A 13506-nucleotide genomic window follows, 5' to 3' on the forward strand; every position below is an offset into this window, starting at 1 on the left:
CCGGCAGTCCTCTCCTGAATCAGGGCTCCATGTCAGATTTTACTATTCGGGCCTGTGACGATGGTGTGCAGCGTAACCTATGGGACAGCTCCAGAGCACAAAATAAGAGTTCATGGTATGGAGGGTTTGAACGTAGTCCTGTTCAATCCAGAGGCAAGAAGTCCTATCATCTTAAAAAAAGAAAAGAAATCGTTATATGAATTGTATTTATTTTTTTTTACTCCTCTTTGGAATAAAAACAACACAATGAAATTAATAAAAAGCATAGAACTTAATCAATTAGGAGGGAACCTTTCATACAAAACTTCTCTGTTGTAAAAACAATGACTGACAGTGGGTGTAATTATTTTTCCCTTAATATTGCAGTAATTTAAAAGTCTGATATATTTCCAATTGTTAAAACACCATTAAATTAACCGAAAATGTAAAATATGTCTCTGGGGAACCCTCTATGGGCTATTTTATTCTTTGTGTCGATGCATAGCCTACTGAAAAAGTCCTATAACTGATTTCATAATCCTTGGAAAAGATATAAGATTTGTAACAAGACAAAGCTACAATTTTAAGAGTAATTAAACATTAAGGGCCCACTCCTCACAAATTGTGTGTGAAGAATCCCAAAATAGATGCGCAGGTTGCTGGCCTGTCCCAGAAACATACATACCACATATACATTCAGTAATGAAAGTTGTCTTCATCCCCTGCAACCGACTGTTTTTACTCAACAAATCCAGCTATGGTCAATGATCATTAGGCTATTTACCCCTTTGTTTGTCTAAACCATACTGATACTGTAAATTTGAGAACCACCAGACATAAACAGTAGTTTAACAGCAACATTATTCCACTCCCTGAAACAATAAAGATTAAAAAAAATGACATAGTATAATAATGCTTATTCATTCAAGGTTTCACTAGCACTTTTGTTGCCTCTTCACATTTAGTATGGACAATGTTATCTGTCTCAAGTCTCACATGAACATGAAGTATTGCCATATAACACATTTGTGTTCAAATGTAACTCATTTTGAGCATTTTTGCTTATCGTTGACTGTGACCTTGCGCATGCTTTTTTTCTTGACGCATTAAAAAGTTAATAAAAGTGAGCTATTTTGGAAGGATGATGAGTGCACAACAAGTCAGAATTCTTCAAGTAAAAGTCTCACATTCATTGTAATCATTTATCTCTCTCAAACTGAATCTCAGACAGCATGGTCTGGATACAGCTGACGCCTGTTATATAACAATGTTATATTTTACCTCAACTAACATGGCTTCAGCAGGACAGGATGTAACATCTCCCCATCTTTGACTGAGACAAATACACCAGCCCTGACAAGCAAAACTCTCAGAGACAATTTTGTAAGACCAGGGACAAAATTAATTGGCTAGTGGGCCCCTACACAGAGAGTCTTCGCTGGAATATTCAGGTTTGTTGCATGTCAGCTAGTGGCATATACTTTAATGAACATATATCTGTTTAAGAATATGCACCATGTAATTTAACTAAAATATAAATAATATTAAAACTACATTTTGACACAGGGCATCTCTCCGAGATCTCAGGTAAAAAATATATGAGCCACCTTACAAAGTATAAACCTACAATATAACTTTATTGCCCCACAGACTGTTTTTATTTCCTCCCAGGGACCCATTTCACAAAAGCAATTTGTGATTCTGCTTTAGCGCAAATTGCAAAATGGCGGCAGCGTCCTGTCGCACAAACTACAAATTGCAGATATACATTTGCGAGTCCTGCTGGACAGTCGCGTGATCATGTGTGGGTTGCAGGTAGGCCTATGGTATTTGTTTTGATTAGTGAAAAAGCAATGTCAACATTTTCTCACGTTGCAAATTTGGTGAAATGGGCCCCAGGTAATCATCTTGCGACCCCTTGTAGGTGTCCCGACCCTCAGGTTGGGAACCACTGATTTAAGAGATGTAAGTGAGGAGATGCAGACAAAACTGTGATAAACTTTACAGCCATCTTTAGTCTCTCCCACCAAAAAATGGGAAAGCGTTGATGTATGATATAAAGGGAACATTTGTTGGGGTCCATCCAGGTTCCCAGAGACACCCAGTAGGGGGTGTGTGTTCTAACCAGCATTACTCGTCCCTGGGCGTCTTTTTGTGGGGGGTGCGTGTGGGATTTGTGAATCCCGGGGTCCGAATCCACTCCGGTTTTTCCTCCCTGCTCCCGGCCACCTTATCCGTAGCACTATGTGTTTCTGAGTGCGAGAAGCCGACTCTTGTTTACAGCAGAGATTCCACGGAGCAGCGGAGACCCACAGCCTGCGTTAACCGAGGGGCGAAGAACCGAAGGATCTCAGCCTCTGGACATACACGCGACGGGAGTTTTTGTTTTATGAGGATTAGGGCAAAAGCAAGAAAACACTCGTAACGGGCAACTCCTTGGACATATTCTCCCTCCCACCCGAGCCGAGGTCGTCTAGCTGGAGAGCTGGAGACCCATTCTCTTGCGTGGCACAAGTCTGGTGTTTTCTTTCAGCTGCAAATCCCGACTGACGGCGGAGATAAGTCCGACCCGAGGAGCTGGAAAATTGGTTTAAAAGACGACTTGTCGCCGCTCACTGCCGGGGCCGCTTGCTGGGGACCGAGAGCCGGTGCTGGCTGAATGGCATAGGCAAAAAGAGGGTTTTCATTCATTTTTTTCAGCCTCCCAGCCACCACCCCTGTGGACCTGGACGTGTTTTCTGCCCCACTCCTCCCCTCAGACACAGTCATTCACACGGGGGGAGATTCTTGCGAGCGACACCGGCGTTCATTAATTATGGCGGTGTAGGCTGCTGATAATATTTAGTGCGATCTCTTTTTTCCCTTGTTATTGCCAGGCCTGATCGCACTGCACGCGCACTGCTGTTTTCAAGAGATGGAGACTGAAGATGGGGATTACCATCATGTATCCAGTAAAATCACTGGCTCGTGTGCCATACCTGCAGACGTCAAAGTGTCCTGTGATTGGCAAAAATAGCAGACTGTTTTAGTATTTTATTTTATTTTGTACCTCCAAAGGAAGTCCCTGTTATAACAATTCTTACACATTTATTCATATTTTTTTTTACAGTGCAAATCGTGGCAGACAAGCAAACCACGCATTTGCAGGCTACCATAGAGTAGCCTTTTTTGGGGGCTACAGACACATTTATTTCTCCTTTTTTTTTGTCATATTAAGGTTGTTTGTTTCAGGAGCTGGTGTGTGCCAGCTTGTTATTTTATTTCCATTTTCTCCCTGCCTTTTTTTTTGTTGTTGTTTTTTGGAGAGCTGAATAATGTTAAGGAACATGAGATCTGACACACCGATGGGTAGCCCGACCTTGTTTTGGGGTCTGATGCTGTCTGTCTCCACTATCTGCATCTGGTCCACATATGGAGAGAGTAAGTATTTTTTTTGTACATATAATAATTTGTTAAAGTTTATTGGTTAAATATGGGAAGGCCTTAATACATAATGTGCTTTTTGCAGCCCAGTTTCATCTCTTGGAGGGCAGCCTTTTGCTGCCTGCTGGTGAAAAATGTGTTAAAATGTAATTATTGTAAAAAAAAAAATCAGGGGCTTATATATGTACATGAAGTGGTGTTAAGTTACTCAATACGACAAACCTAGTGAGCACAGCGCACCGACGTGTGCCTTTTTACTTCTATATTAGCTGAGGACCATGTGGTATAGCTGCCCGTCAGTAGGTGAAAACACTTCAGCAAAATCTGCTTTATTGTGCGCAACATCGCCTCGTTTGTCGAAGCAGTTTGGTTTATTTAGACACGGGGAGAGACACCAGGCTCACGTCGCCGTAATCTTCACGTTAGACATGCAGAAAGCAGGGGATGAATCCAGGGACCAGAGCTGAAGGTTACTACGACCATGTGGCCATTTTGCATTTCGTGGTGTGGCGTCGCTGCGCATGAACAGCCCGAATCAGACAAACCACTGCTTCTTAAAAGGCCATACAGTCATAAATCGCTCAAAACAGCGGGTAAAAGATCATACTTCAACCGACCATCACCGTGATGAAAAACAAAATGAATATTAATAATAATCATATTTTCAGACCCCATTTTCAGTAAACCTACAACTACATACGCGGTATACAGCCATGGCGTGTTCATTAATGCGAGCACCTGAGTTTAGTCTTAACACCAGGCCCGTTCACACTGATGAAACTACAGTTGATAGATGGTACTTTGTACAGGAAACATGTGAAAACTTTACAGTTTAATCTTGACAACATTTGAAAGTATATACAGATAAACCTGTTGGGGGAAAAAAAACACTGAGGAGTAGGTGAGGTTATTTATTATTTTCAGTTTTGAAAGTTAGAATTTCCCTGTTAGGCTTTCCTTTAGAGTGTTTTATATGCTTGACAACCAAAAATATAGGTGTGTATAAATTATTTCTCATTGAATTACCTCAAATGTAGGAAAATGTGCCCTTGCTGTGATTGAAATGTTGTTTTTTCTGTGGTTTAAAATTTAAAATGGCCTCATAAATGCTTCTATGAGCATATTTTAATTTTTCTCATCTAATCTAAAGGGTTAGGGTTAATCTAAATATACAGCAGCCGGAATCAATGCTGCGTTTTGCCACTGCCAAAATAGAACAACTGGGAATTAATGAGGGTCAATGAGGGCTGCTTCTCTTTTCCTCAGTTAAAATCATTTTCTGTAACAGCTTGGTGGTGATGATGATGATCAGAATCAGAAATACTTGATTGATCCCCGGGGGGAAATTGTACCCCCATGATGATGATGATGATGATGATGATGATTTGACTTTTCTGTGAAATCTCTCTAAACACCATGTTGGGCAAAGATGATACCTAATCTGTCTATAAAACATCTTTAGGCCAACACTGATTGGATTATAGAGATGATTTAGCCAATTCCTGCATTTTGTCTGTGAACTTTAATATTTAGCACCTGTAGTAAAATAATAATGTTATAAGTTATATTAAGTTTCCTAGTTGAAACAAGGACAAGACTGTGGTTTACGTAAACAAACATAGTTCTTTCTTTCTCTGGTTGCATTTCTGTCAATAATAGATGTTTTTAGACTACTTCCACTTTAATACTACATCAAAGTCATGATCCCTTTTAAAGAATGAGACGTTTCATGTGTTCATTTGACAAGTCACACACCAGAAGTTTATCACTTGCCTGTTGGTCAGTAAACATAAAGACCTCTCACAGCACAGAGGTTGTGATTGTGTGTGTGTGTGTAACTTGGGTGGCATGGCATGATTTGTTTGTGTATATGTGTGTGTTTTAGGGTTTTTACGTCACTTCCGTTATACTAATTTGTCTGTTTCCTGAGAGGTGGGATGGTGGCGAGCGCTTGACATGGGAAGGAGACATGTAGACTGACCTCAATTAGCATTCAAATAGAAGAGAAAACTTTATTTCAGTCCTATTGACCAGTGGTCCCGCCACAGCCATGTGGGGGTGCGTTTCTTTGCACCCTCCTGAGCCAGTGAGACACCCATGAACGCAGCGGGGGGCTGGGAGACAAGTGGCTGCTCTCAGATCTTGACGCTCTGTGGTGTATAATGCATCAGGCCCTCCAGAACAAAGAGTTCAGAGACAAAGACTGCGGTGAATATCAAGACAGGGATGGGTCTCGCCAGTTTATCATTCGGGGATGATGTTTACTTCACTGGGCTGTGAAGCGTCAGAATTTCCAGCTTCTATCATCACTTTGTGGAAAATCACAGTTATCCAAGAGCTCCATTAGGGGTTGAAAACTTTTTTTTTTCTCGCTCCGTTCGTTTTGATAATCTGTCCACACCAATAAAATGTAATTAAGCTCCCTTTTAACTCTCACCACAGTAAACTTTCCATGCCATGGCTTCCAAGTATGTAGCAAACAAGTCTCTAAAAAGGAGAGAGGGAGATAGAGACTTGGTGTTTGCAAATAGAACGTGCAAAAATACACTTGCACTTGAGAAACAGACTTGGTTTTGTTGATTGGGAAGAGTAGAGAGTTTGTGAACGGTTTTTATTGGCTTTTGCTGTTCACATGGAGCGGTCGCCTGTATAGACCGGTGCGCTTAACTTCATCACTTGGCACCACTACTATTAAAAGTTATAAATAGATATGTCACCAACAACATTGGCGCAGGGGTTGTGTGAGTACAGAGACACCCTCTGTCCCGTTCCATGAGGGCACACCAGTGTTCCTGCTCGGTTATTTATGAAGGGACATGTTGCTCCGGAAAACTTGAATGGCGGCTTAAATAATCAAACGTCAGCAAGCATTGTGTTTGACAGACACCCCTCCTACCTCTCCCTTTGGGGTATGGCATGTTGCAGTACAGCTCTCCCCTTCTCGTGACGAGGCAAGTGGCTCAGATATGACCGCTGTCACTCTCCTCCAAGGTGCCCCACTCCATCTTGTGACCGAGGCTACACAGTTACATACACCCCCTCCCTCCACCATGGCGTTCCCTTCCCCCGCTCCTGGCTTGGCTGGATGCAGGAATGCCTTGTCTCACCCCCGGCGAGAAAGTGTAGTGAGTGTTCGCAGCCCTATGGGGTGTGTACGAGTGTGTTTGTGTGCGTGCATGTGAGTTCATTGTGCACCTCTCTCTCTCTCTCTCTCTGTACTGCAGCAGGACTCAGCGTGACAGCCTGAGTCAGTGGCGTGCCCCTGTGTAAGGATGTGAAAGTGTGTCACTGGGCTAGTTTGTGAGAGTGCAGTCAAATGCTGTCCTGCAGCTCCTCCAGGCTGCCAGCTGAGGTTTACAATGCTTAATTAAACACTTTATTTCAAGTGGCCCGTCATTGGATTTGCTCAAACGCAGTCTCTGGCCAACCGCACATACATCATCATGGGCTGCCGGTTTAATGGCCCGTGGAGTATTGTACAATTTGTGAGATGATTGCAAATGTTAGCTCTTCTAATGGATGGCACTCGCTGTATCAGTTGAAAGCTGTTCATCAAGGACTGAATGTGAGTCCGTCCTGAGTGGAGGATTCATCGGCCAAAGGCGATTCTCAGAGATGTTTCTCGAGTCTCAGCGAGAAAACCATTTCATTGTTTTTATGTTAATCGGTCAGTCGTCACTTATGTTAGTTGTGTGCACAGCTGCATAAAACAGAGCAGGAAAGTGTCATCAAAGGCAGCAGGCTGATTTGTCTGTAGCTTCAGATTAAGGCTGATGTTAAACTCACAATTAATGTAGTATAACTCCTAACTTTACTTTGTTTTCTTGGATTTCAGACATAAACAAATATGTCAGAGAGGCCATGGAGTAAACCTGGTAGAAACTTTTTTATATACACAAACGGCCGCATCACAAGCAGTGTTAGGAAAATATGTTTCTTGGGGCGATTCTACAACGTACGAATGAAAGTAATAAATTCATCACTATTTAAATTTAGACACTAATATAGTCCTTCAATTTTCCTTCTCTTATTTTGTAAGTTTCCTGTAGGCTTCCACACATCCTTACAAACATTAATCCTTTATCAAACAAATCACTGAATATCGAACAGTAAATTTAATGCGGTTGTTTGAAGTGATCTGGTTGTAGTGTGCGTGTAAACATATAGAGTATGTTACCTCCTGCCCTCTTCCCCTTACTTTGGGGGAGAGGGGGAGTCTTTCTGTGAGAGTTGTTATGATGGGGAGTGTAGTGTTACTGTTTGGGGTTTTGGTGATATCTGAGCCACCGTGTTTGAAGTAAGGTCCACTGAGGGGAAGTGGCCCTCTAGACCGCTGGTCAGATGACTTCCAGTATGCTGGGGATTAGAGCCAGTTGATGTGGCAGGTGTGAGGGGATATGACCGCACAGTGACCGCCTCCATCACTGCTCGAACTGAAGATGGATTTTTGTGGAAAATTTGATGACTACTTTGATGATTAATTTTTTGGAGTTTTGGTGCGTAACGCTTGTTCATGCCATTGTGTGCATCTATATGCACCTCTCATAAATAAAAGCAGATTGACTATGAGCTAAATGTTAAATTCAAAATCAAATTTAATGAAAATAAAAACAATGTATATGTCTTTTGACATCTTTATATAATAATTACAATTTCTTAAGCTCTAACTTTGATATATTTCTGTTTTGAACAAGATACATATATTTACAATACTTCCTAAACCAGAAATGTTCAACTTTGGGTCAGTTCTCAGTCAAGTGGGGTCACACACTGTGCAGACATGAATGTGGGACATTTGCAAAACTGTTAAAGGGATATTTGTTTGATTGTTTGATACTTTTAAATTAATTTTTTGTTTTAAACATAGAATCTTTTAAATATAATCCACAGAAACAGGTGGAGCTGCTACAGAATACAAATATAACATACTACAAATTCAGTGCTAAAGATATTAGAAATAATAGTGGTTTTACTTCTCCAGTAGAAATACATTTGCAGGCCCCATTGTGATCATTCCTACATTTCATATCATAATTGAAGAGTAATTGAAAATGAATATAGTTGCAGCCTTGCTTATTATAGATTCACATGATACCTCTTAAACTCTGCAGAGGAATCTTCCTAATACCCTTGCTGGAGTTTACAGCTGGATGTCTGGAAAAGGATTCAATAATGTGCTTGTCTGTGGCCTTTTGATAAACAGCACAACATATGGCCTGAACATCCAGATTTCAATCTCATGTTTATGTCAGCCAGAACTGAGATTAAGTTTATTTACATATATGGTATGTTTACTGAATCTGAATCAGAGTTTATGATGAAATTGAGATAAACAGTGGCCATTAGCCTCGGCTTAATTTGACAGACTTACGAAGGGTCATGTTTGAGTTTGTGCGTGCATGCGCAGGTGTGCGTGTGTTTGTGTGATGACATTTCCATGGAGGGCCAGGGCAAGGTTTATCAATCATACACATGAGCCGATGGATCCCATTACACCGTGGAGATATGTGTGTTTACTCAGCAGTGTGAAGAGCAAAGAGAGACAGGGGGGGAGACAGACACATGTATGCAGGCTTATCCCTCTCTGTGGACACTGGCGCTAAAATATCTACATCACTCCTAGGTAATTGTTGTCAGCGCTTTAATTTGTCAGCACTTCTTCCTGTTTATGTAACAGCGAATAAAGGGTTTGGTATCCAACTCTTATTTAAGCGTCGTTGTCTTCACAACAAATGGATTGACTGGCAAGAATCAGAGAAGCCTGGGGGCTTAGTTTGAGGCAACGTCCTACTCAATCCTTTTCCAAGGAAATGATTGGAATTCCTGGTACTTAACATGCCTAATGAGTAGAACAAGGGAATCACAAAGAGAAGGGTTTTCTTTCATTCTTCATTCCTTTCTTTCTTTTCAGCACAGTTTGAGGTTTGTGTATAAATCAATTTCAGGTTATGATGGAAGATGCAGGAATATCTGATTGGCGTTTGCAACGCCCAGAAATACATTTAATGCATGTAGCGGTTTCGGTTGTGGTTTTACACTGGTAGGATGGTCTCAGATAGCTACGCTTGGCAAAAACCTTATCTCTCCCCCGTCACAGTATCTCTTTGCTGCCCCCCCCCCCCCCCCCCCCTTCCATTCTCTGGCCTGGCGCCCCCTGATTTTATTAATGCCCTCATCAGGAAGTGGGGCCTAGAGTTTCTCTTTACTAACAAACAAATTAGTCTTTGTATTTGAGTGGCTCCACCCCTCCTCCCTCTCTCTCCGGCTGCTGGAGAAGCTGGGAGAAAATTCTCAATGAAACAAAGAAGACATGCAGCTCGATGGCTCACAATTGGAGCCCAGGGGCATTGGTGTTGATTGGAGAAAGCAAATACTATTTTCTACTGGAGTAATCGTTTCCGTTCTAAATTTGGAGAAGTGAAACTCCCTGACAGGAGCAGATATAGCCCATTCATCCCCATAAACAATGCGGCTTCTATTTTTGGCAGAATAGTTTGAACAAAGAACATCAAACATGGCCTTTTTTTTGCCTCTACAGAAGTGGAGTTAATTTACTCACTGGGACATTTTGAGAGCACATATCATGTGCTTGAATATATGCCAAGGAGAGGTCATGTACGTCACTTTTGAATAATTTCTACAACCATTTCTCCATTTTTGAAAGACAATCTGGTGGCACAGTGTTTATTTTGGGACTAGAAACAGTTTAGCTCTTTGCCTTATCCCCTAGCCAATGGTTAGTGTTTTGACAAGGATCAAAGACTCTTATTGAAAACATGCCTGTTTGTCTCATTGGGCAGGCGCTGTGATAGTGTCGCTCACTGCGACAGTGTCCTAAGCCTCTGTAAGAACATAACAGGTTTAACCAAGGAGCTCATATGTCAAGGCATTTCCTGTGCTGACTGTTGAACCTTCTTTTAGACAGTTCAAAATAATATGCAGCCTGTTAGCTGCAGTGTGTGCCAATTCTCTAATTACATAAATCATTTATTGTTTAATATATATATAAAACAATGCATTGTGAGGGAGTTTAGAGGTTTTTATCTGTTAGGTTTCACAGAAGAACATTTCAGCTTTTAGGCTTTTACATTAGAGCAGTGATTCTCAGAGAGGAGTACTTGTACCCCTGTTGCTTGTAGGTATGTGGAAAGATCGTGGAGTAGACTAGTAAAAACTAGTTGGCAAGCAAGCAGGGAAGTGTACATTTAACTAAAATGAATGGATAAATGGTTAAAATAGCTAGCTAAAAGTAAATCATAGACAGTTTAAATAGTTAGCTAAAGGTAATGGATATCTAACAGTAACAGCTAAATGGTTAAAATAGTGAGCCAAATGTAAGGGATAAATGATTAAAGTAGTTAGCCTAAAGTAACAGATAAATGGTTGAAACTTCTACCATTATGCAACGTTGACCAAACCGACCCAAACATTGACAGTTCACTTCTATGAAAACAATATTGTAAGGATATAAACTTTAATATCATTAATAGTGCAACATAACTTACCGTTTAAAATCAGTTCATATAAACACATCTGGAACAAGACAGTTGGTGTTGATAAAGGGGCACTTGAGCTCATTGGACAGGGCTGTGAAGGTACATCAGACAATAAAGGTTATGGAACCACTGCATTAGAGCACAATAACATTATGAGAGTATCATCTACCATTAATTCCCAGGTGTAGTAATTGATAGGCACGATTAGAGGGAGAGTTGATTGTCATCAATAATAAATGGGGTCTTTGTAGTTAATGTTTGTGTGTGTGTGTGTGTGTGTGTGTGTGTGTGTGTGTGTGTGTGTGTGTGTGTGTGTGTGTGTGTGTGTGTGTGTGTGTGTGTGTGTGTGTGTGTGTGTGTGTGTGGTGGAGAACGCTCCAGGCACTGTGGTTTCAAGTGTCGTTTTCTGAGCACACAGGAATGGCTTATTCAAATGCCGGGTTTATTTGAGGTGACAGACACAACGTTTTACAGAGAAATGCGGGTTTTTTGCATCTGATACGATGGATACAGAAAGTGTATCAACATGTTAACCTGGACGTGAAACTAAATAACAATTTCCCCAGTCAATTGTATATTACAAATGTCCTCACCTCAGCTGACCCTGATGATAATATCTCTCCCTTGTTATAATAAGAATACCTGCCTGAGAGAACACTCAGAACAAACATGAACTTCTTTTTTACAATGTAGAAACATGGTGTCCTAGCGCTGCACACGCTGTCTTTTTCAGAACACTGTATTATGTGTATGTATGACATGTTGCCAGCAGAGCACCACACTTACCATCCTGACAAACAGGATTATATGCTTCAAGAAGATTATTATAATACTATACTATACTACTATAATAGTATTCCCCACCAGACACTTCTGTTACATTAGAATGTGAAACAAAAGAAAATCTGTATTTTCTCTTTGTTATACATGAGAATGAAGATGCATCTTCATGCGTCGTCTCTCTGTGTCTTCCAGTCTGTGGACCGAGTATCGACATCCGAAATGAGATCAGTGAGTTCAAGCGGCTGGAGAACTGCACGGTGGTGGAGGGCTACCTGCAGATTCTCCTCATCAACGACAAGACCAACAACATCCACCAGGAGGTCTTCCGCTCCCTCAGCTTCCCAAAGCTGACCGTCATCACCGACTACCTGCTGCTGTTTCGCGTCTCGGGCCTGGACAGCCTCAGCATGCTCTTCCCCAACCTGAGCGTCATCCGCGGCCGCAAACTCTTCTACAACTACGCCCTGGTGATCTACGAGATGACCAGCCTGAAGGACATCGGCCTGTACAACCTGAGGAACATCACCCGGGGAGCCATGCGGATAGAGAAGAACCCTGAGCTCTGCTACCTGGACTCGGTGGACTGGTCTCTTATTATGGATGCTGAGTTCAACAACGTTATCAATGGGAATAAGAAGGCAAAGGAGTGTGACAATGTGTGCCCAGGCATCATGGTGGATAACCCTCTTTGTCAGAGGACGTCGTTCAATGACAACTACGTCGACCGCTGTTGGACCTCCAACCAGTGCCAGAAAGGTAACCTGAATTCTATTGTGTGTTATTTCATACAGATAATGTTGAGAAAGAATAAAGCAGAGGATGCTTCAAATGTGATGTTTGCTACAATGCATTTTAATAGCGGCAGTGTTTGTGCGATATTTTGCGGTGCAAGTACAGCAAATGCGGATGTGACTTTGATCTAGGTAGGTGGTTTCCAGTCTCATAAACATTCTGAAATTGTGCATTTTTTTCGCCAGCGAACAAATCCCATGAATCTATGTAGTGTTTTTCCTTCATTTCCGTCAGGCTGCAGGATTGTCCACGGGCCAGTGCAAACATTTCCTCTCTGTTCATTATAGGGACCTTGTCTTTAGATCAGGCTATTTGTGGAGTGAAGGATGGCTGCAATATAGAGCACCAGGTATTAGAAAGGCATACTCAGTTGAGGTTAGACGTTGCTCTGCCAAGAAATGAGCTAGTCTACCTGTCTGGACCATGTCAGTTAAATATTTGCCTTAGGGACTTTTGCAATTTATGAAAAGGGGTATATTGAAGAATCTGGGGGAGGGTCATCCTTGTTTAACTTCGGCCCAGCGGTAGGGTCACGCATTTTTTAGTTCAGTTCAGAGGAGGGTCATATCATTTCTATAAATATATATAGAAATTTAAATTCCTCTGGATCTGCAGGTTTGAATTAATTCAGTTATGTGTATTTGTTGCCTGTGTTCACTTGGTCTCTCGCACATCTCTCAAGGCGAGTGCAGCAGCTTGTAGCAACGTTACATATCTCCACCGCTCTTTTTCTCTCAGATTTCAGAGTGAGAGACAGCTTGTGCTTTTTGATTAGCAATTGGGACAACCAGATCAGCTGTCTCATGCCTCTTCAAAACTACTGCAGAAGGCAGTTCAAGCCTTTGTAATATACTCCCGCAGCCTGTTAGACACAGACAGACTAAGCCGAGCTGCTGATTAGGCTTCTGGTAGAAATGTTCCGTCGCAACAATTTTTTTTTTTTTTTTTTTAATCGTGTATCTTGCCTGTATCGCTTTTCATGCAGCTATTTTGAAGATATCGAGCTCCTAGTTGTTTCCTTAGACCATATATG

General features: G+C 41.5%; 1 protein-coding gene across 1 annotated transcript in view; it reads left to right on the forward strand.

Annotated features, from left to right (window-relative positions):
• Nucleotides 1–3305: 3305 nt before the first annotated feature.
• Nucleotides 3306–13506, forward strand: part of igf1ra (insulin-like growth factor 1a receptor) — a 67628-nt gene continuing 57427 nt past the window's right edge. Inside the window, exons 1-2 of the mRNA XM_070907261.1 lie at nucleotides 3306–3399; nucleotides 11874–12437. Of these exons, the coding sequence (XP_070763362.1) occupies nucleotides 3306–3399; nucleotides 11874–12437 (658 nt within the window). The remainder of the gene's footprint in view (nucleotides 3400–11873; nucleotides 12438–13506) is intronic.

This window comes from Enoplosus armatus, chromosome 6 (genome assembly GCF_043641665.1).
Source record: "Enoplosus armatus isolate fEnoArm2 chromosome 6, fEnoArm2.hap1, whole genome shotgun sequence".
NCBI lineage: Eukaryota > Metazoa > Chordata > Actinopteri > Centrarchiformes > Enoplosidae > Enoplosus > Enoplosus armatus.